Here is a 23,572-nt window from a genome sequence, read left to right as displayed (position 1 = left end):
ACTAAATGCTGGCATGAAAGCTTTTGCTGCTGAACCCATGTGCCCATTTTTTTAAGCCTGCATGGCATTTTGACTTTTTTATTTCTGTGTACGCAGTTGCTCGCTGCTATAGTTTATAGCATTGTAAATTCAGCAGCGCAGTGCCTCTGGAGGATTCACAGCGTTTCACTTGCTCCTCATTTTGTCATGTTACAGCCTTATTCCAAAATGAATTAAATCCATTATTCACCTCAAAAATCTACATGCAATAGCCCATGATGACAAAATGAAAAAAACCTTCCTTGAAAATCTTAAAAAATTTATTAAAAGTAAAAAGCTGTCTATATAACATCCCATAGTTGACAGTGCATGTCTGAGCGCAAACCAGGCCATAAATTCCAAGAAATTGCCTCCGAGACAGGATTGTATTGTGACACAGTTCTTGAGAAGGGTACAGAAAAACTTCTGCAGCATTGCAATTACAGTCCAAAGTCTTTTTCAGTATGATGCTGCTGTACAATCTTGGCTGTTTTGGGGCAATTTCTCTCATCCTTCTCTGCAGAACCTCCCAAGCCCCATCAGGTTTGATGGGGGGCGTCGATGTATAGCTGTTTTCAGATCTCTCCAGAGACGTTAGTGTGGTTTCAAGTCTGAGCTCTGACTTGGCCACTCACAGACATTCACAGAGTGCTCGCAAAGGCACTACTTTGTGTTCCTGGCTGTGTGCTTGCAGCCGTTGTACTGTTGAAAGATGAAGCAGGTTATCGTCAAGGATGTCCCTGTACATTTCTGCATTCATCTTTCCAATTGACCCTGACTAGCCTCACAGTTACTGCTGCTGAAAACATTCCCATAGCATGATGCTGCCACCACCATGTTTCACTGTAGGAATGGTATTGGCCAGGTGATGAGTGGTGCCTGGTTTCTTCCAGACATGATGCTTGGCATGCAGATCAAAGAGTTTGTGGTTTCACCAGACCAGAGAATTTTCATTTCTCATGGTCTAAGAGTCTTTCAGATGCCTTTTGGCAAACTCCAGTCCTGTGCCTTTTACTGTGGCGTGCCTTCCATCTGGCAACTCTACCATACGGGCTTGATTAGTGGAGTGCTTCAGAAACCTTTTTCATTAACGGATGTTGGAGGTCACTGTGCTCATTAGAATCTTTAATGCTGCAGACTTTTTCTGTACCCTTCCGCAGATCTGTACCACAGTACAATCCTGTGTCGTCGGCCTACAGACAGTTTCTTGGACTTTATAGCTTGGTTTGTGCTCTGACATGCACTGTTAACTATGCAACCTTATATAGGCAGTTTTTAACTTTTAATAAATTTGCAACAATTTGAAACAAGCCTTTTTCACTTTGTCATTATGGGGTATTTTGTAGAATTTTGAGGGGAAAATGAACATATTCATATTCCATTTTGGAATAAGGCTGTAATGTGACAAAATGTGGAACCAGTGAAGTGCTGCATATACTTTCCAGATGCACTGCATAATGTATTTCTACACTAGGGTAATACCATCAGTATATCATCACAGTCATATTACACATAGCACTTTGCAGAAAAATAATACCTACTTGATTTTAACTTAATGTAAATAAATGTATTTTATTTTTGTTTCATGGTTTATATAAGTGCAGTCCAAGATACATTCAACGTCTTCCAGTTCCAGTACAATACCAGTGTATAGCCTCCTGTTGTCCAAAGTTCCAGCTTTTTGAGTCCGAACCAGCCAATATCTGATATAAATATCTATAAGTTTATAGTCCCTGCATCTAAAATGATATCTGGTTTTAGATTACTGTGTAAAATGTTCTTGGGAACATCTACACCATGTGTCCAAATTATTATTACATACATTTAACCTATATTTGTAAAAGTGTAATGCAAAATGCCTCAAATTTTTTGCCCAGTCTCACAAGGTTAAAGGATCCTCAAAAAATTCCTAGATGAAAAATTCCAGATGTGGATTCAAAAGTAAAATTTTTCGAAGTTGTGCCAAGGTATGGTGGCTTTGAAAGGTCAAACGCACTTCAACCGAAGGAAACAGTAGAGACTAGAAATAGGCTCCAAAAGTGCACAAATCACAACAGGAGTTGAATAAAACACAATGAAAGTTGAATTATTATAACAGGAAAAAACTAAAACCTTAAAACAATCCTGAAGAGTTTCTGAGGAGACACTAATGTGACAGAACAGCTTCATAACAAACTAACAGTAAATAGAATAGGGAACGTGCATTATATGAATTATGCAATTAAAGTACACATTAGCTAGCATCTTTTTCGTCCTCACAACACAGATGAATCCTCCACTTCTTTTAAGCGTCTCCCAGTGCAATCCTTATTGTGTTTCGGTTTCCTTTATTTCAGGAGCTGTTCTGTCACGTTAATGTCTCCCCCAAAAATATTTCTGTTGTGTTTTTTCTGTATTTTTCCTACTTCTATTCTGTTTTTATTCAACTTCCATTGTGTTTTGTGTTGTTTTACTGCAAATCTGCCCAAAACTTTTGGAGTAATGCTGAAAACAAAGAGACAAACCAAACCATTACTAAAATGTCTTTGGTGGAGTTAATTGAGCTTCTATCAGTGAAATCCAGCAGGGTACCAACACAGGATTAGGGGGGAAAAAAGAGCTCAGCAGAGGCATCAAGGTGTAAGATTTGAGTTTGCATAACTTAAAAAAAGAACTTTATCTTTACCATAAATCCAGAGTTTATGGGACGCATGAAATCATCGTGGTCATCAGGAAGATAAACTGCTACAGCACAGCCTAATTTTTATTCAAATTAAATAAAATCAACAAAGAAAATTCTTTTGTTGATGTGATTTTTCTCATGCAAAAAGTAGCAGTAGGCAGTTCATGTGAATACTGCTGTGTTCGCATACTCTTCATCTTGACTTCATTACTGGGTACATTCTCATTTATTCTAAAATATGATGTTTAGAATTACAATGTAAAGTTTTAAATGTAACTACAATTTATGTAATATTTTTTATTCATTTTCTTGTCAAGAGTAAGATATTTTGCAATAACTGGGGAGCTAATGACAAGCTTCAGTTGACTTCAGCTTATCATACTGTAGCTTAAGGATTACAGATGGGGAAAATAGCTAGTTTGAGTGGTTTTGTTCATACAAAGAATTGTGATTTTACAGAAGTGAATGCCCTGAACCCTTACATGCTTGTAACATGTAACTGTATCCAGCAGTAATGGGCATTGGTTTATCAGACCATTGCACCCAGCTGACATGTGAAATGACGTGTTGGAAACCACATCAGTTAGCAAAGCAAAAACTCAAAAAGAACTTTGAAATTAAAAAAAAGCATTAGCTAGTCTTGTTGTCTTTTTAGAGTTGTATTTATGTGTGTTGTGTAATATCCTTGTGTTGTTGACATGTCTTTCTCCCTTCACAGTAGCATCTCTCTGTACTGTGATCCCACTTGAGTTACAATATTTTTATTTGTTATTTGATATAGAAACATAAATTTTTTGGCATGCACTGCTTGTTGCTGCAACAAATAATTTGGGGGAAAATAAGCTAAGAATGATCAAACTAAATGAATGATTTCTTTGTTTTTTTTAAGCCGTTCATGTTCAGTGAGCCGGTAACTTAAAAGTCTTCAAGAAATGGCAATAGTTTAGGCTTTTCAGTCACTGTTTCTTAAAAGCAGTCTTACAAACTCAACTAAAATAGATGCATGCTCACCTGCATGCTGCTTCCTGTCAGATAAAAGCATATAGCAAGGAGTTTTTTTTTTAGGAATGAAAGCAAAAGCTTAATGAGACACTAAGTATTTGCATTTGTTTTTTAATCTGCATGCTTGTTTTATTTGGTAGGTTCTTATTTTTGTTTGTATTGTGTCAGACATTGTTAAATGCTATATACTTACCACAATAATTTCGCAAAAAAGTTGAAATATGCAGTCAGTGGCCACTTTATTAGGTACATCTGCAAACCTTAATATAAACATACATGTTAGCATTCTCTTTTGATCGACATTGTCAGTCAGGTGGAAACAGAGATGTTACTGAGGTGGCAATTTGCATTGGACAAATTTATATTTGAATTTCAATCTGTCCAATAGAAAACCACCATTAAGCAAACAGTTAAATTAATGCCAATTGCCTGTCATAAGAATAATTGGTAGTGCTGTTGGACTTTATCAGCTTGCCTAATAAAGTGGCTAGGGAGTTTGTGTTTCTTATGAAAGTCCACTCCTTTTATGCTGAAATTTTCAAAGCATGTCTGACTCCTGCTCAGCTCTGGTCTGCTGTGCTCTGTTAGTCTGCTTTTAGCAAGATGCTCTTACATGTAATGTCCAATCATGCTTTGCTTATGGCTCATTATTAGACAGTTGCTACTTCTTTTTCCTTCCTCTTTAATTGTTTCTCTTCCTGTGTGTCTTGTTTCTCTCGTCTCTCTCAGAGCGGGTTCACTCCTCTGCATATTGCGGCTCACTACGGCAACATCAACGTAGCAACACTGCTGCTTAACAGAGGGGCAGCTGTGGACTTCAAGGCGAGGGTAGGTCCTTCACTTCAAAGGCGACAAGCGCGCGTGCACACACACACACACACACACACACACTCACACTCATATCTACATGCAGAGTGCTGCTGCAAACCTTCATACCAAAACTTTTACTTTATGCAGGGAAGGATGTGCAGGAATTTTTGCTTGCCTGTGTATATAATTCCACAGCTGTACTTGTCACTCTCCTGGAGGAAACATGCACATGCAGTCCACGTTCTATCTGATCCCACAGACTGTAGGAATGGATGCAGCAGTTATGGATTTTGATAGCTGGTGGTTTGTGAGTGTGTAAGTGTTAGACCAAATAAGCACTTACCATGTGGAAACAACCTAAAACACACGTCTCATACCATAATTTACTCAGGAAAGTGGCCTCTTTTCTAATTTTCTCACCCAATGTGCCATTTATTTGATTTATTCATAAATGTTACAGTTATGCTTCCCTAAATATATGTTAAAAGTGGGCACATTCATGAGCAAATGAATCTATAACAGAATCCACTCAAACATTATCTTCTGCTTATCTGAAGTCGGGTTGCAGTGTCAGCAGGCTAAGCTGGGTTTTTCAGACTTTCCAATTCCTACAGGGAGATCCAAAGGCATTCCTAGACATGATGAGATAAATAATCTCCAGTATGATCTGGGTCTGTCCCAGGGTCTCCTCCAAGTTGGGCATCCCAGAAAACCCAGAAGGGAAGCTCCCAGTCGATTTCTGAATCACCTCAGTTGGCTTCTTTCCACATGAAGGATCAGTGGCTTTACTCTGAGCTCCTCTATGTCTGCAGCTGAGCCCACCCTTTTATATTTGCACCCTTATTTTTTTGCTAACTATGCACATTTCATCACCATAGGTGAGAAGTTGGGCAACACGAGCATTAATCCACATGTACACCACATGCTCCACCTTCCCATCACTCATGAACAGATTACAAAACATGAATAGAAGTTGTTTCTTTTCCATGTCTATAATGTCAGTCAAGTAACTTCTAATGTTCCAAGTTAGGATTAAAGGTGTTTGTCTTTTGATGTGTTTTGTCCAGATTCAATAAATGCATCACTTTACTCAAAGCAGAGAATAGTCATGCCGGCCTCTCTGATTCCTTTGTGCCACAAAGAGCTTTATTTTTTTCCCCAAGAACCATTAAAAACACACCATTGAGCCACACCCTCACACTCAACCCTCACTGCAACCATGCACAGTAGGGGTGGGCCAGTAATTACATTTAAATTGTGATTTTTCTGCTAACAATATGAAAACAAGATATTGAGCTAAAGCAGTGAATGTGCCGCATTCTGTTTTATCAGGATGTTCTCTCTTCATCGTGTTTTTTGAATGCGGGATGTTCCTTTCCTCTACCGCACTTGCATTTATTGTTTCTGAAACGCCCAAATTCATGCTCTGAATGTCAAATTAGGTTCAGTTCATCTTTATTTTGTTCATTATTTCTATTTAATTATGTTTAAAATTAAGGAAATCTGCTGAGAGATATTTGTTAGAATCTTCAAATGTTGCATGATGTTTTCAAAGCCAAGGAATCATTTTAATAATCACATTCAAAGCCTGGACCAGGTTTAGTACTTTACATATCATCTCTCTCTCCCACACACACACACGATTTTGCCTCTCTCACTACTGAAAATGTAGAACCCTGGCATATTTATTTACTCTTACATGAGTAACATTTGGATGAAACTCCAGTTACTCAACCTTAAAATAAATATTCAGTGGATGATGACTCTGGCAGTAAGGGCCTGTTCAAACACCGGATATAAGAAGGCTGAAATGTGTTGATGCTGAGAAAAGTCTAGATTAAAGCTAACATTTGCTTTTAAATAACTGTGAAAACTGTGTTCTTTGGTGGCAAAATATCAAACACATACTGGAAATACACACAATCTCTGGTGAACACATAGAGATATTAGAAGTCTCTGGCATTTTTAGAACAGAACCTCAAAGCTAAGGTCGCTCTGGCTGGAATGATCACTGTCCTCTAGAGGGGGGTATTTAGCCATTTCCCTCTGGCACTGTCAAATAGAGCCAATTTTCCCTAAAAGTGACGTATTAGCAGTGGTACTCCTTCTCTTTTCCTGAAATAAATGTTGATTTTTCTTTTCTCTTCGTCTGAATAGCTAAACAATGCATCTCTGTTTCCTGCAGAACGACATAACACCGCTGCACGTAGCATCCAAACGTGGGAACAGCAACATGGTGCGACTGCTGCTGGAGAGAGGGGCCAAGATAGATGCACGCACCAAGGTACAATCACATGCGCACAATGTTATTTGATGCAGTGTTCAGTTTAGATTTAAATATTGATATTTAAACGTGTATTCGTGTATTTAATGCTCATAGACGTTCAATATTTCAATATAATTTAGAAGTGCTTTACATCAAACTAACATAACTCCCGATAAAGTAAACATACAACCATACGTAGGCTGTTTACACAGGGTGGTATGTGAAATGAATATAATGGAAGGGTAAAAAACATTAATTAAAAATGAGGATAAAATCCATAATCACTAGGTGTAGGGTGCTTTACATTTGTCCATCATATAATTTTTTAGCTGAGAGATTTCCAAAAACCCTAAAATTATTATTATCTAATCCCACCCACAGCTGTGCGAGGATTAAGCATCACCTGCGGTGTCATGTCAAATCTTGTCTGTTGCTCAACGAGCTTGTTGATGATGGTATGAAGTTCACGGCTGAGCAGCAGGTGTTTGTTTTCACAGGACGGTCTAACTCCTCTTCACTGTGGCGCCAGAAGTGGCCATGAGCAAGTAGTGGAGATGCTGCTGAACAGAGGAGCTCCAATACTGTCAAAGACCAAGGTTTTTAAGAACAAGCCAACAAAATCACATTAGCAAACTGCATCCGTATTAACTTCACATCGCTGAACATCTTTCTCCTCCTTTTCCTTCCAGAACGGTCTGTCTCCTCTTCACATGGCGACGCAAGGCGACCACCTCAACTGTGTTCAGCTGCTGCTGCACCACGACGCGCCCGTGGATGACGTGACAAACGACTACCTGACGGCGCTGCACGTTGCTGCCCACTGTGGGCACTACAAGGTGGCGAAGGTCATCGTGGACAAGAAAGCCAATCCCAACGCCAAGGCGCTGGTGAGGGGATCTCAATTATTTATTGTGATAAAAATAAATAAAAATTGATGAAAAGTACAAAATAATGGAGAGGAATTAAAAGGGCTCATCATCTCAGAGCATCTCGTTGCTTGGGCTAATCAAGAGAAGCAGGAATTCTTTTATGTAAAGTTAAAAATGATAAGACATGTTGTGACTCTTATTGAAATCCTGTTCCTGTATAACAACAGTTTTGCTGAATATTTGAGCGCCTTCTTTTTAGCAATGACAATCTCAATGACAATTGCATTTAATTTGAATGTAGACAAAGCTATTAGCTGCAGATAAAAGCTCCATGATCTCATGCAGTTGTCTGTGGGCTCCCACGTTGAAACCTTAAGCTTAAAAATTTGGTGGATATTTGAAGAAGTAGTGAAGTTCTAACTTGCCAGCTACTGCTAGCTAACTTGGTTAGCAATGTGATAACATGTTAATCAAACGTGGCTTCACTTTCTATTGGTGGATTGCATAGCCACAGATACCATCTGATCAGTGCATCTTGCTAATAAATAGCAAATTTGCACTCCCCAAAACTGGAGCACAATATTCTTGGATGAGCTCCAGACTGCACCAGCACTACGAACTCAGCTGAGGTGACAACTAGTAGACAGCCACAGCCGCCTCTTGGCAGGCATCTGTCAACCACACCACAAAATATGAATAAGCGTAAGCCTCAAAACATTTTAAATTCAGTTTGAAAAAAAAAATCCCCCCTACAGTGTCACAGAACAAAGCTGGACTGTAAACTTGTAAATGTTTATTTCTGCTCGAAGGTTTTTACATTTTAACATGATAGTCTGTGGGGATTGACATGCTTTTGGAGTGAGCCTCAAGTGGCCATTTGAGGTATTGCAATTTCAACCACTTAACGTCTAGTGTATTATATTTACTACATATAGTTTTTGTGAGGTTTTGAGACTCCTGCATCATCAGTGAAAATATTTTTCTCCCCAGAAACCCTAAATAAATTCCACAATACATGTTTTAGCAATAAACTAAATCTGATTGCTGCTATAGTAAACATGATACAAATTAAAACTCATATATGCAAATTGATATGTAATTTTTTTTTTTTTTAATTTGTCAAAAGGTTCAAATGTTCCATTTTCAAAATAATTTAATTTTTGGGCACTTATTTGAAGGTTCAGGTTTAAAGAGTTTTTATTCTAGCGCCAAAGTTTGGTGCTGTAAAAATGCTGCTAGACCGCTGCATCTGCATAATATGCAGCGACATAGAAAACTGATGAAAATGAAGTATTAGAGCACCTGCTGTGCTGCTCAGGGTTGTGACATTTCAGTCATTTCACTTTACAACTACCCAAAAATGTTTTTTCGTCTATTTAAGTTGTACCTCTCTGCCTTCTCTCATTTTTTCTTCTTTTATTACATTTTTTTAATGAACCTTTCCTTTTTCCACTAACAAAAAAGAAAAAAGGCTGAGATGCAACATTTGATGGGGAACACAAAGAAACAAGTAGAATTAAAAAGACTTTAGTATCCCAGCCGATGTCTTGGCATAAGACGAGCATTGCTGCTCTGCAATGGGAGCAGTCTGGGTGTGGTTAGAGCACTGGGACTTTATAACCAGAGAGAATAAGTAAGACGGGGAAAAGGACATGGAGAGGAAAATGAAGTCATAGGACTGAGCCTGAAACCTCAAAGTCAGGAGAGTAAAGGAGGGGAGGGATGAAGGAGGGTGAGGAGAGAGAGAAAAGTGAGTTGTAAAGGAAAGTATCTATTTCAGTGTAGAGGAGTTTTTATTTTTTTTTGATAGCTTACAGTCCACTCGATTATTTCCACACATGCTTGTCTGGTTTGCAAGCAGAGGGTTTTAAGAGGCAGAGGGAGAGAAAGAGAGGGGATAAAAGAAAAAACAGTCCCCCCTTTGTGCTGTAGTTTCCACTCGGTGTTCCAGATTTGTCTGCAAGTCCTACAAAGCCAAACACAAAGACTGTTTGGACTATTTTTATACTTTTATTTATTTCTTTTTGTCTTTCATAGAATGGTTTCACTCCCCTGCACATTGCCTGCAAGAAAAACAGACTTAAGGTGATGGAGCTGCTTCTGAAGCATGGAGCGTCTATACAGGCTGTCACAGAGGTAAGTGTGTCTGGAGTGTGTGTGTCATTTAAGCACTAAGACATCAATTATTTTTGTGTAGTTTGTTAATTTAGTTGTTGGAGTGGGGAAATTCTACCTCTACTGCTACTCTACACCTGTAATCCACTACATTTCAGAAGAAATACTGTAATAGTTGGTCTTCTGTTGATTGATAGCAGACTGACTTTCTTAAAAGTTTGCACATTTGCATTTAATGACCTACAGAAATGTTCTCGTGCTTCTTTAGTGTTTCTTTAATTCATTGACTTTTTTTCTTTTCCTCTCTTCTTTGCGTTTCCATCTCTAGTCCGGTCTGACGCCGATCCACGTTGCAGCTTTTATGGGACATGAAAACATCGTCCACCAGCTAATCAACCACGGGGCTTCACCAAACACAAGCAATGTGGTGAGTTCAGGAAGTTCGTCATCATCATTACCGTGTGATAAGACAGGGGGCGTGAGAGGATATTCTTTCCTTTTCTTTTCCTTCCATGTGCTGGGTGGGCGGGCGGGGGGAAAGCAAAGTGAAATATATTTGCTTATAATGTATTTTTAACCATAATATTTGAATATTTCCTCTTTACTGTATAACAGATGAAAATTTAGATCTTTTTGCTTCATTTCATTTAGTTCTTAGCATCTTCAAAAATTGTACAAACCATATGATTAGCTCATAACTTTATAAAGCTTAAACCAGTGGTTCCCAAACTTGTTTTTGCTAGGCCCCCCTTTGTTTTTACAATAAAATCTTTTATCAAAGCTGATGAGCTCAGAGCTCAGATGGCAAAAACAGAATCAAAATCCATACAGGCACACGGGGAAAGATGCAGATAAGACTATTTATACACCGAGGGGTGACTGGGGATGAGAAACAGGTGAAGACGATCAATACGGTCAAAAACATAAAGCCGCAAAAGTGACACAAGACATGAAAGAAAACCGACATTTAAAATAAAACAGGAAATATCTCTAAACATAGAGACAAGACTATCAGTACACATGGCAGACACAGTAGAAGACTGGACAATGAAGGCATAAACAGAGAAAGATGAGACAGGAAGGAGCAGTTAGCGAAATGGTGAGGGAAGTACGCCAGCAGGAAATGACTAACTCATAACAGACACTTAAACTAAGGAACTCAAAACTAAGACTAGAAAGTTTATAAATTCTAAACAGTAATTAGGGCTCAGAGAGTGCAATAAACCTGAGCCTCAGTATTGCTAGAATGAAAACATATCACAACAGGAATCAAAATTCAGCCTACAAAACGCACAAATCAAACCTTCAAAGACCAGAATAGCTTTAGAAAAACCTAAACAGACACCCAACTCAGATGTTTTGACTAAGGATTCAAAACTCAAGAGCAGCACAAAGCCTATGAAACCCTTTAAAAAATCTGAAACAATACCTAAAACAGCTAATTGCACAGAGAGAGAGAAATACAAACATAGGAAGTGACTTAACACTAGCTGTTTATCCACAAAATCTAAACCTTAATTGGTGCAGACAGCAGAGAAATCCTCCGTAGGTGGAGAGGAGGTATTTAATGTAATTTGCTCATACGGAAATGTGCTCTAATTCTCATCTGGTCCATCGACACTCCTCAGTAGGAGCTACAAACTTTACTACTGACCCCATTAACTCTGGGATGACATGAAAGGAGAAAAAGAGGAGAAAAAAGTAAGCTGAGCCAAAGAGAAAGGCAAGAGCGAGGAAGAAAGAAAGAGGGGAACGAGTAGTGCACAGTCAACTCTTCAACCCTGAGTGTTTGGTCGCCCACGTCGTGTCTGTGGCCAGGTTACCGTAGTAACAGAGCATTATGGGACGTCATTATGGTGAGCTGGGTGTGGAGAGCGAGCGAGGGGGTCTATCTGGCTCTTTCTCTTTGTCAGCCACTCCTTCCCAGTGTACGTCTTCACAAAAAGAAGTTTTTTTGTATGAGGGTGTTTTCAAAGAAAGAGTAACATTCAAAACTTTGGAATAACTATCCATCCCTCGTTTTCTGCGTGTGCTTCAGAGGGGGGAGACAGCACTCCACATGGCAGCGAGGGCGGGACAGTCCAATGTGGTCCGGTATCTGATTCAGAATGGAGCACGAGTCGACGCCAAGGCCAAGGTAGAGCATCACTCTCAATCAGTAACGATTATCTGGTGTTTATATGCGCCTGGGCATTAGAGCTACTAAATGTGAGCACAAGTGTGTGTTTGTATGCTTATGTAATGTGTCTTTGCACATGTTTAATTACTGAAAAGTTACAGTCATGGGTCAAAATTATTCAGAAAAACTTTCTGTCAGCTTAATTTATTAAGTAACGCTACCTGGTGTGCATTTCATACATAATAATATCAAGCGAGTCTGGTTTTTTATGTGTTGCAGTTCTTTTATGTAAGCAGCTGCAATACTCAACAAATTAGAAAATAATGTTGCCTTATGCTTCACCTGCACACTCTTCATAAATCATTTTTCTTGTTTGTCCTTTTATGCATTTTTTGGATACAAATAGGAGTAAAAATTCTAGTTACACGAGGCTGTTATTCGCAAGGATCTACAATCTACTCAGAGCTACAAAAGAGCAGTCATGATAAACAGAGTTGCTATTATGTGAGTGTGACTTTGACTCAGCAAATGTGTTGCTAAAGTTATCTGGTTATTTACTGGGAAATGTCTTATACAATATATTGAAAGATAATAAGGTTTTGTGAGAATCACAGGCAGTAAGTGCATGTTGAACTGGGTGATTTCCAGCATTGTGGTTCAGTTTACAGTAATGGACTGTGCTGGACTGGTGCAGAAAAGACTGTGGTATCTGTGGTCACTGTGAGCTTAAGTCAAAAGGAGAAGTCATCAGTTCCCAAAATCCACCTTTAAACTGGCCAGCAGATGGAAAGCAGCCATATTAGCGCATACCACATCTGCTCATGTAGTAGAATTCAGTTTAGTAAATCCAAAAAGAGCAAAAAAACCTCCAGCAGAGCCAGCAGCAACAACACAGGTCAGCTGATCAGAGCCTGTACACAAAGAACAACCTCCTGGAGCTCACAGGACAAATAATGTGACTTCTAATAAGTTATTCATGTCCCTGTCCTGCACTGCTATGAAAAGTAATAGGGTTCCCTGTACCTGTAACAATATGATGATGATGAAATAAATTCTTTCCAATAGATCCCAACTGATATATTCCTTGGATAATATTATTAGCCAATATGAGCCTGCTGCAAATATGTAACATGTTGCATGTTATCCAGCATGAGCCAATAATAATGGTTGAGTTTCTAACATAATTTGTTCACTAGAGCAGCTTCAGATGCTTTGTTTGCAGTCTATCACATATTTAGTCGAATATACATTACTCCTAAGGGGATGTGGAGGTGAGCAGTGTGTTGCATTTAAAATGCCCAATAGCTTGTGAAGTACATTGCATTAAATTTAAAAATGATATATTCCAATATATTTGTGCAAATATTTCTTCAATGAAATTCCTGTATCAGTTTGGTTCTATTATCATACGTATGCTATTGTTCAAGACCAATACAATGCAAAAACAGTCCCATATATTACATCAGAGAAATGTCTGTGTCAAATATGCTTCAGTATTTTCAATGGATGGCTTCAGGGGAGAATAAGTGTTACGCGAAGCACAGAAGCTCATTCTGAATTTACTCTGTTTATACGCTGCCATTTAAAATAAATAATGTGAAAATATAAGAGGGGTCACTGAAGAGGCTTCAGCTGTGAATCTGTCTCCTTGTTTGCTTTCTCTTGCTTTATGGCAAATTCATTGTCTTGCTGTTTAAGTTGCAAATGTGTTTTTCTTTTTCTTTTTTGAATGTCACTGCAAAACAACAAAAATGCAGTTGGCGCGATTAGCAGATGGAGCCAGAGATTTTCCACAGGAGTTTGGAGATACCAAAAACATTTGTTAAGTGGGCTGCATCTTGTCCAGAAACATGGCTCCAAATGTTGGTCCTTTTTAATAATAAAAGGTGTTTTTTGCTGGATTTTTCTATCAGGATGACCAGACTCCTCTGCACATCTCAAGCCGTCTTGGTAAGCAAGATATTGTGCAGCAGCTCCTGGCGAACGGAGCATACTCAGATGCCACGACCAACTCTGGATACACCCCCCTACACCTAGCCGCCAGGGAGGGGCACAGAGATATAGCTGCAACGCTGCTGGACCATGGAGCTAGTCTGGGCATTACTACTAAGGTAAATATGAAACTTGCACATAAACAAAATTATTATTCAAACCCACAGATGCACACAAACATATTGTGCAGGCAAACTAGTTAATCAGTACTCACACAGACACTGATGGCTTATGTGCTTATACTCATAAACTAGTCCAAAAACTTTAATTCAATCTGCTGAAGACAGAGAGGAGGTTTTATCCTGTTGCAGATCAGCTAGATTTGCATCCTTGCAGCTGGTAACATGATGGTTGTCCTGTCTCATCCTGGAAAAGCTTGAAAAATGTTAATGCATGAATTCTACAGGGATTTTGCAACATTTGGACTGAGTGGAGTTACATGATTGTGGAATACCAGTTATAGTTGACAGTCTGCCAGTGGAAAAGATGTGTCATAATAAGGTTGTGGACAAAGTAAGAGCATAGAGTCTGAAAATGAAATGCTGTTGCTGGAGAAGCCTTTGTCGACTTTTGGCTCAGTTTTCCACGTCAGTTACTCATTTCAAAAGCATCAATTTACGTTTCAGCAGAGCATTTTATGGCCACGTATTTTTAACTCTTTAAAGACAGACCAGGTAATTTTTAGCAATGTCTGGATGAATCAGAAAATTTAGCAACAGGTTTCAGATGTCCGCTTTGTTTTTAAGTTGCTCCACCCATTAGAAAGTCCACTAAATTCACAACAGCTTTAAAGACTGTGATGCAATTGTAAAACCAGAAGTGTAAGACTTTCTTCTTAGGTTATGTGCATAACATGGTTTTCAAATCTTACATTGTTTGGAGCTGCAGTAACTTGTACTCAATGTAAAAGACATATGACGCACACATACGTCCCAAATCCCAGTGAGGTTTAATTTAATCGAGTTGCAGTTAAACTCCCATCTCTACATCCCATTAGCTTCCTCCGTCTTTCCATACAAACTTCTACAGGCCCGCTTCTGAATCATGATCATGGTTTTTGAATCTGTTCCCTCAGAGCTAAAGAATCTAAATCAAGCACTAAGTTTCTCCACCCTGTGCTGATTTGTGTTTAAGGACCAAGGGGGCAGTTCTCCATGTTGTCATGACATAATCCTGAAAATTGCTCGCTTACTTTATGATTAAACACATGTGGTTCTGTTGGGCTGCCATGTGTAGAAAATGAGTCATGGGAGAAGAAGTAACTGTATTAAATTAGGTGTAATGTTCCTTTGTGTTTCTGCAGAAGGGCTTCACTCCTTTGCACGTCGCAGCAAAATATGGGAAAATCGAGGTGGCCAACCTGCTGCTGCAGAAGAACGCTCAGCCTGATGCTGCTGGAAAGGTAATGCATGTTTGTGCATCTGAGAGAGACTTATATTGATGTCGCACACATCAGTACCGCCTCAGCTGTCATCGTGGGTGTAGCTTTCACAATACTTTCCACGTCACCTCTGCTCCAGCTGCTCTCCACGACATGTACGATAAATCACCGTCTAACAATTGTTGTGTATGTGTGTTCAGAGTGGACTAACTCCACTGCATGTAGCAGCACACTATGATAACCAGAAGGTGGCGCTGCTCTTGCTCAACCAGGGAGCCTCACCGCACGCTGCTGCAAAGGTAAGAGTCAATCAAACTGTCAGTGGAGGTCAAATTGAATGTCCCTACAATGCACTAAAACCCCTCACTTTGGCTCAGGATGAGAGCACACTGACCTAGATTCATTCGGCCAATTACATGCAATTACACTGTGCTCCACATGCTGATTAGATTGCCCTTCCACTCTATCATCATATATTTTGGTAGAGCTCCTGCTGAAGTCAACAAGAGTCCAATATTTTCTGGTAGAACACTGAAGGGATGCATTTTTTAATCCTTTAAGGCAAATATCTTCAGGTTCGGGACATAAATGAAGCTTAAAAATATTGCTCTTCACCACTAGGTAGATATTTAGAAGCATATAGCATCTCCAGCTTGGCTTCTGCCAACCGTGCTGGCCTGGAGAACCTCTCCACTGGGAATTTTATTGGTTGCAGACAAAAGTTACAAATACGTTTCTTTACAAATGAAGCAAATCCTCTAAAACTACCGAATATCCATCACTCATGCCCAGTTTCCTTGCTGCATAAGAACAAGGATCAATACAAGTGGTTCCTTTTTCCTCTGGTATATATACATGCTACTTTCTCTTCAGTTTGGAAGAAGGAAATAAATAAGATTCTCAGTCTCCTTTTTTGTCTCCCCCCCGTCATCTTTTTTCTTGTACAGTTAGCATTGTAATTATTACAATTACCAGCCAGCATCATGAAGGGTCAAGAGTGCTACATTAATTCTGTGGAACATTGAACCAGGGTTAGGGTTACAGAGTTTTTGTCTTCTGCAAAGACAAAATGTGACTTAGCTCAATTATAAAAGAAAAACGGTCAATTTTCCCGTTCTCTGCTTTCCAGAATGGTTACACTCCACTACATATTGCAGCTAAGAAGAATCAGATGGAGATAACGACCACCTTACTGGAATACAGCGCCTCTACCAACTCTGTAACGCGGCAGGGCATCACTCCCCTGCACCTTGCAGCGCAGGAAGGAAACGTGGACATTGTGACGCTGCTGCTGGCTCGGGACGCTCCTATTCACATGGGCAATAAGGTGTTTTCCCTTTATTAGTGTGTAGATCTCTGGCTGACATGCAATGACAGAAGATTAATGTTTGCAGTGTATTTGTGTCTGTGTACCATTGACACGTATCAAACAGGCAGGGCCTTGATTTTACTTACACAAATAATATTTGTTTATCCAGAACTCTGTTATTTTGATGGTTATTTCTTTTGTCATTTTTCTGTCATTTGTGCTTCATTACCGTGATGTGCAAACCTGTCATTGTGTCTTAAACGGCTTCATTTCAAGCTGTCTCAGTCAAACTACTGTGTTCAGCACTCTTCTGTCATTTGTGTATTTGACTGTATTTCTCTATTTCTTTGTTTCTGTACCTTCAGTCTGGTTTGACTCCACTTCACCTGGCTGCCCAGGAGGATAAAGTCAATGTTGCTGAGGTCTTGTGCAACCAAGGAGCCTTCATAGATCCAGAGACCAAGGTAATGATAGCCTCCTCATGTCTTTGGATTAAAGTTATTAAGGCATTTGCAAAGTGGATTTGCTTATCTTGCCACTTCACCGCTGTAAATTAAGTATCATTTGGGGTTTGGGCTTTGGTCTGTGCCAGTGCTCTCACTTTTTGTATTTTTGACAAGGCAGGTTCCCACAAAAGTGACACATTTCTAGTTTTAATAGGATAATTGAATAATTAAACACATGCCTTGTAATTTTTAAAAAGACATGATTTTAAAATGCCATCAAGAAGCGCAAAAAGTCCTGCCAGAACTTATTTAGACATTAACAGCTGCTGAATCATGTCCAGCCTTTGAGTCTTTTACAGAACTCACACAAAAATAAACGATATCGTTCTTTTATAGCTGCCCTTAAAGGCGCATAAGCACTGTGGGATTTCAGCAGTCTTTAAAGTTAATTGCAGTCCACCCTGTCTAATATTGTTGTTTTATAAATATAAGATTGGTAATTGCGGGCTATGCTGATCACAGCTGGAATACCTCTGCTATGTGTTTCCATGTCATGACCTCCTTGGCTCGGAAATGGCAACAGCTGGAGGACGCATCATACAAACAAAGCTTCTGCTGCTGCAAATTAACTAAATTTCCTTCTTTGTAGGAATTCAGACATTGAATTTTGCCTATTTTTCCTCTCTCCCTTCCATTTGCCTTTATTTTGGAAATATAGCTTTTACTTTGTGAGACAGTCAACTTGAATTTCAGATCTTATGAAACAGTGTTAGAGTGTCAACTTCAAACTGCACGGCAGAACAACTGTTTTGGTTTGCATTGGACATGTTTCACGTGCAGCTGCTTAAATGTTCACAGTTTACACTCAGCTTAATTTTCAGACAAAATAAATGAGCTCTTGTCTCAAAGTGTGGGTGCTGAAGCAGTCTGAACATTAAGTTGTCACAGGGCAAAAATCCTCATAGGCCATACAGAAATCAGTTATCCTCACCAGTTTCTCATGTGGTCTTATTGTTTTATAAAGGGACTTGGGAAGACTGTTAATTCACATAGGCCACAATCAGCCTACAGCTCATCTGCTGCTACCTCTGCAAGCCTCTTTCCAACCCACCTCTACCCCAAGTTTTCCATCTTATGTCATATGTGGTATTTTTGATTTGAGTGTCGTATCTGTTGTCATTTAGGGGGGTCTTGCACCTGCTCTCCCTGCCTTTTGGCTTCAGTGTATGAATACATGCCTTATTGTAGCCACAGTGGTGCTAACAGAAGTTACATTTCTTTTTCATCAGCTTGGATACACTCCACTTCATGTGGCCTGTCACTATGGCAACGTGAAGATGGTTAACTTTCTGCTGAAAAATCAGGCGAAGGTCAACGCCAAGACAAAGGTAACTGTTATTTTCGTGTATATTCACCATACGTCACTGATTTTCTGTCTCTGTGAACATCTTCTAATGCTCTCTCTCATCCCTCCCCCGCAGAACGGCTACACACCTCTCCATCAGGCTGCACAGCAGGGACACACACACATCATCAACTTGCTGTTACACCATGGAGCATCGCCCAATGAACTCACTAATGTCAGTACGCTCAGAAATCTGAAACATTTATTCATTTATTTTTAGTTTCAACACCAATTCTCATCATTTTTATTACTTGTCCAGAATGGAAACAGCGCTCTGTCCATTGCAAGGAGGCTCGGCTATATCTCTGTTGTGGACACGCTCAAGGTGGTCACAGAGGAGACTCTGACCACTCAGGTGTGTATGTGTTTAAAAGAGTGTTCAAATGTGATGTATGGTTTAATATGGCTTCTCAATGGTTTACTTGTATCTAACTGTATAGATACAGTTATACTTAAACTTAGTAGTAGTTATACTTAAATCTGAATCCTAGAGGCAGTTCCTGCCGCTTAGCAGCTATCTTGAAATGCCTCGGGCATTAACAGTGAAGTAACAGGCAGTTACTTCACAAAAACAGAAGCATTGAAGGCACTGGCCTAAGATAGTGTTTAAAAAACTTAATTCTATGGAGCTTGGAAAGAAAAGCGTCTGGACTTCTTTAAGTTCTATAAGAACTTAAAGAAGCTCTTTAAGAAGTCCAGACGCTTTTCTTTCCAAGCTCCATAGACTACGATGACCTGGATGACTGAGAGCTTTCACAGACATAAAAAAATATATCTATATAAAAGCTACTGTCAAAGGCTTTCTAGAACATTTTGAATTATTATTTGCGCACATAAGTTTGTATTGCTACATTAAAAAAATAACATGAAAGAAAAGACCTACATAAACATAGAAATGCAAAGTTACTGGAACATTTTCACAGTAAACAGTGCAGGAATAGAGATGCTGTTGTACTGGGATAGAAATCTGGATTACGTGTACTTTGGTAAAGTTACTGTCATGATATTAAGAGCGTGTTTCTGTTCAACAGACTGTAATCGAGAAGCACAAAATGAATGTCCCCGAGACCATGAACGAGGTGCTGGACATGTCCGATGATGAAGGTAAAGTTTTGCTTAACAGCATTTTCAAAGTAATTCTATTGATGTATAAATATCAAGGCAAGACTTGTCTTTGCAACCTGAAGAGAGACAAATTCTTTAAAATATCAGCTTGGGTCACATTTGCTTTTGTGGCTGGAATAAGTGAATATTTCAGCACTGTACTGTCATTGTTAGATTTCCCTCTATTTTTTTTTTATTGTCAATGAAAGATTTTGTGTTGCTTCTACTTCTTCTGAGTAATTCAGAAGAAAAAACCTGCTGTTGTTCTTCAACCAGTATGTTTATTTGTTTATTTTTTATTTGATAATTGAAAGGTTTGTTTCCGCCACTGTAACCCCCCCAAAGCAACACATATTTTTTCCATTACTAAGTCAAAATTTCAGGTTACTATCTAAAATCTATGAGTTTCATATCTCAAATATAACTCTAACTTCTAAATTTGAGTCCAAATTGTGACTTGACATACAATCGTGTGCATGATTGGAAACTTTATTTTGATATTTTCAATGTAACAAATGGAACTAAAACATTTAATAATAATAATCACGTTTATTTTCAGTTCTTCCTTTTCCTATGATTTTGATGTGAATATGATTTCTCCATCTATTTTTGGTTCTTTTTTTGTCTTTCCTTCATTCAAACACACAGTGTATAAATCCAATATCCCCGAAATGATCACAGAGGACTATTTTTCTGATGTGGAAGAAGGTATTTTATTTTTTTAATCTTTCTACATTTTTTGTTCTTTAAAGCATTTCCTTTTACAACCCTTCTCTAACGCGTCATTCATTTGTTCTAACTATTTCCAGTCTCTTGCTTTTCTTGTGTCACAGTGGAATCACGATTCATTCAAAATAAATAATAACTCACATGTAAAACAGCCTATATTATGCTACAGATTAATAATGCTAATTGAGGAAAAATGTTTCGATACTGCAGATCTTTTTTTCACCAAAGCACCTTTATTTGTCTGTCAAAATGCACAAAGGTGTCTTTGTCATTTATGTCTGCTTGCAAAAGACTAATAAATGTCTAAAAGTTGCAATATGATGGGATGCACTTGAAATCAAATTAACCTTGAAGGAGATAGAGGTGGATACTAGCAATAGAATTGGCAAAAAAAGTGCCACAAAATACTCATCTATGCTTACATGTTTAACATGTTTTGTCTCGTAATGTCAGTTTCAGGCTACTATATTTCGTTAAGGTTAAGCAGGTAACAAGATAGAATTTTTTTTTAAATAATCATCAATTAGTTGTATTAATGTGCCATGTTTTTACCTCCTCCAGATTGATTTTTGGAGTATTTCATATATCTGGTTGCTAGCAAAAAGCTCCGATGTCAACCATATTAGAAAAAAATTATGTTTGTTTTATTGTGAATATAGTGAAGTCACAGCACTGTGGATGTCTTAAACTTATGATGTGATGAGGGTGATTTATTGACGTGACACTAGAAGCAGTGTTTTCAATTACTGAGAATCACTAACTTTGGCATGGCTTTAAAATGGCACTACTCTCTTCTTCATTGTTTTCCCAAGTATTTTTCTAAAACTTTTGTTCTTCATTCATGCATGTGTGAGACACCACGCTGTACTTGAGTACTTTCCCCTGCTGCCTTCCCCCTTCCACACGCACACACTGCATTTTTGTGAAACCTCCTGTACTTTTGTGCAACCAAATGCAGGGGATATGCCTTTCTGCCGGTTGCCATGCCAACTGTCTGGATATGGAGCGTCGGGAAGTGTGTAACAGATTTCTTTTCACACCGCGGAGTAGAATACACATACACTTGATCCTTTGTCTTCGTGGGCTTGTCAGTGATGCTTTCATTGTAGTTTCACACGTTCAGGCCAACACAAACACACTGAAGCAGCTGCTGCAGTGTGTGTGTGTGTTTACTCTTTTCTACTCTTTTTTTAGACTCCTGTATGGCTCAAAAGGATCTGAACTTGAGCTCTTGACCACCAGTGCCCAATGACAAACAGACAGGGAATTAATGATCAGTAGATTTCTTTTTTTTTTTTAGGGGGGGAGCTTGGCTCGTCCTCCCCCCTGTGGTGTTTTCCCAATGATAGGCTTTCATTTTTAGCTTGTCACACGCTTCATGGTTTCTGTAGTTTACAGTGGGTAAATATGAGCTTGCAGAAATGTAATCTACTTTTAACAGTTCACTTTCCTGCAGTAGTGTGAATATATCACAAAATTACTAGAAAACCTCTGCTGATGTCAAATACAGTGTACTTAATGAAATGTAAATACAGTATAGCTCTATGTCTCGATATTCTGGTGACCTCACAGTGAGTTTTACTGAGTTTTACTGGTCCAAGTTTGCATTAGAAATTTGAATTTTTTGAGGGAAAATAGGATAAAAAAAAAGAGATGAGATGGCAACTGATAAAAACGAAGGCTGGAGTAATGTGATCATACACAAATCTCGCCTCCGCCTTCTAGCTTTTTGAAATAGGATGTGACAAGTAAAGTGTGGCTCTGACTTGAGATTGACAAGTCATTACCCAGTGAGCATACCCTAGTTAATCCTCCTCTTAATAATGACCATAATTTACATAATGAACTACATCTTTCATTTACTTTGTCCCAAAAACTAGCAAATTAGTTTATTACATAATACCGAGGTCCAAAGTAAGGGAGCTAAGGGCAATTTTCCTGTTTAGTTTTTGCAGACACGTGCCTGCTAACCATGTGATACTAAATTTTCTGCCATTTTTGATGTGTAATACTCCTGGTGACAGTGTAAGTTAGTGTGAGACCAGTCTGAAACCACTGGTTGTGAGAGGAAAAAATGTGCATTTCCTGAACGGATGCCAAAAACCTTGTTGGGATTGCTTTGGTTGCTTGCAGATTGCCAAGGTTGTCCATAGATTATTTGGAGGACACCAACTTCTCTGCAGACACTCAGCTACTCTTCAGATGGTAGTGAAACTCCACAAGCAAAAAACGGAGACCGTCAAGTTTTACTACAAAGTGTATGCAGACGAGTTGGCATCTTCCGTGCAAACTACAGACGACTTTGGCAATATACTAGAAATGAAAGCAATTGCAAGAACATTGTCATTGCGCCAGTCTTTGAGACTGATTTCACCTAGCTACAACCAGGAACCCCAGGAACCCCTTGCCAACCAGTCTGGAAATGCACATGTTTTTAGGACGGACAAGTTTTGAGAAAGGTGCACATGATGTTACACAGCAAACCTCTGCAGACTTGTATAACCAAAAGTGTTTTTTTCAAGGAAAAGAGTCATCCCCCTACTGGTCATGAAATAGTTTCCTCTTTTGAGAGCTGGAAGCTAGGTCCATCTTTTACACTGTGTGTTTCCAAATGTAGACAGAAATGGTCAAATGTGATTCTGCTTGTGTTTAAACAGAAATGGATGTTGGAAATATCTGCATCAGCTATTCCTGTAAGTCAAACGAAAGTGATCTTGTTGTAACTAACTCTAATACCCAGCGTGAACTGGCACAGCTGAACTGATGCAACTAAACACTGTGTGTGATTTTGTTGGTATTAAAAAAAAAAAAAAAGATTTCATACATATGTGCATGACTTGCCTTCACGCTGACTTTGTGCAGTGCTTGTTTTGATTGTAGAGCTTCAGCAGTGTGTCCGTGTTTAATTTTTGATCTAAAAATATAACGAGGGCAACTCAACGCGCACAAATATACACTCTCAAGCTCGCATACCAGTGGAGGAATGGTGTTTAACATCTCCAGTAACACACTCAATCCATGATCTAAATCAGGAGACCCCTGTGCAATTTGTAAACTTTGCCTTCGTGAGAGATTTTCCAGACCAGTAAAGTCAGTTAAAGTTGGTTAAAGGATTTAAAGGGTAAAACATACACACGGCATGTCGGTATTCAGTTTATGACCAATAACCAATGTAGTGACTGATTTTAATGTCTTTTTTCCATCTTTGGCCCTTTATTCCTGTCTGAAGTTTTGCCGATTCACATTGTAAATATAGCTAAATATAGCAACCTGTCATTTAAGGAGGACAACCTGTTCATTTATGTAATAGAACTGATTAATAGGCTGCAAATAAGAACCTTCTTT

At 38.9% G+C, this 23,572-nt stretch overlaps 1 protein-coding gene across 15 annotated transcripts in view; it reads left to right on the top strand.

Moving 5' to 3' along the window:
- The window catches only part of LOC309712972 (ankyrin-3-like), a 158,271-nt gene that overhangs the window by 82,114 nt on the left and 52,585 nt on the right, over positions 1 to 23,572 (top strand). For 6 of the 15 annotated variants that reach the window (XM_082544231.1, XM_082544229.1, XM_082544236.1 and 3 more), the window contains 16 exons: positions 4,412 to 4,510; positions 6,678 to 6,776; positions 7,256 to 7,354; positions 7,448 to 7,645; positions 9,665 to 9,763; positions 10,071 to 10,169; positions 11,781 to 11,879; positions 13,775 to 13,972; positions 15,157 to 15,255; positions 15,435 to 15,533; positions 16,364 to 16,561; positions 16,909 to 17,007; positions 18,279 to 18,377; positions 18,471 to 18,569; positions 18,654 to 18,749; positions 19,426 to 19,498. In XM_082544231.1, the coding sequence (XP_082400357.1) occupies positions 4,412 to 4,510; positions 6,678 to 6,776; positions 7,256 to 7,354; positions 7,448 to 7,645; positions 9,665 to 9,763; positions 10,071 to 10,169; positions 11,781 to 11,879; positions 13,775 to 13,972; positions 15,157 to 15,255; positions 15,435 to 15,533; positions 16,364 to 16,561; positions 16,909 to 17,007; positions 18,279 to 18,377; positions 18,471 to 18,569; positions 18,654 to 18,749; positions 19,426 to 19,498 (1,852 nt within the window). Of the gene's footprint in view, positions 1 to 4,411; positions 4,511 to 6,677; positions 6,777 to 7,255; positions 7,355 to 7,447; positions 7,646 to 9,664; positions 9,764 to 10,070; positions 10,170 to 11,780; positions 11,880 to 13,774; positions 13,973 to 15,156; positions 15,256 to 15,434; positions 15,534 to 16,363; positions 16,562 to 16,908; positions 17,008 to 18,278; positions 18,378 to 18,470; positions 18,570 to 18,653; positions 18,750 to 19,425; positions 19,499 to 20,146; positions 20,207 to 22,884; positions 22,921 to 23,572 lie in introns of all 15 variants that reach the window. The other 9 variants (XM_082544235.1, XM_082544242.1, XM_082544234.1 and 6 more) reach the window with 3 other exon arrangements.

This window comes from Aulonocara stuartgranti, assembly GCF_965226115.1.
Source record: "Aulonocara stuartgranti genome assembly, chromosome: 8".
Classification (NCBI taxonomy): Eukaryota; Metazoa; Chordata; class Actinopteri; order Cichliformes; family Cichlidae; genus Aulonocara; species Aulonocara stuartgranti.
Note: the sequence above shows the minus strand (reverse complement) of the source record. Positions and strands in the feature narration are given on the sequence as shown.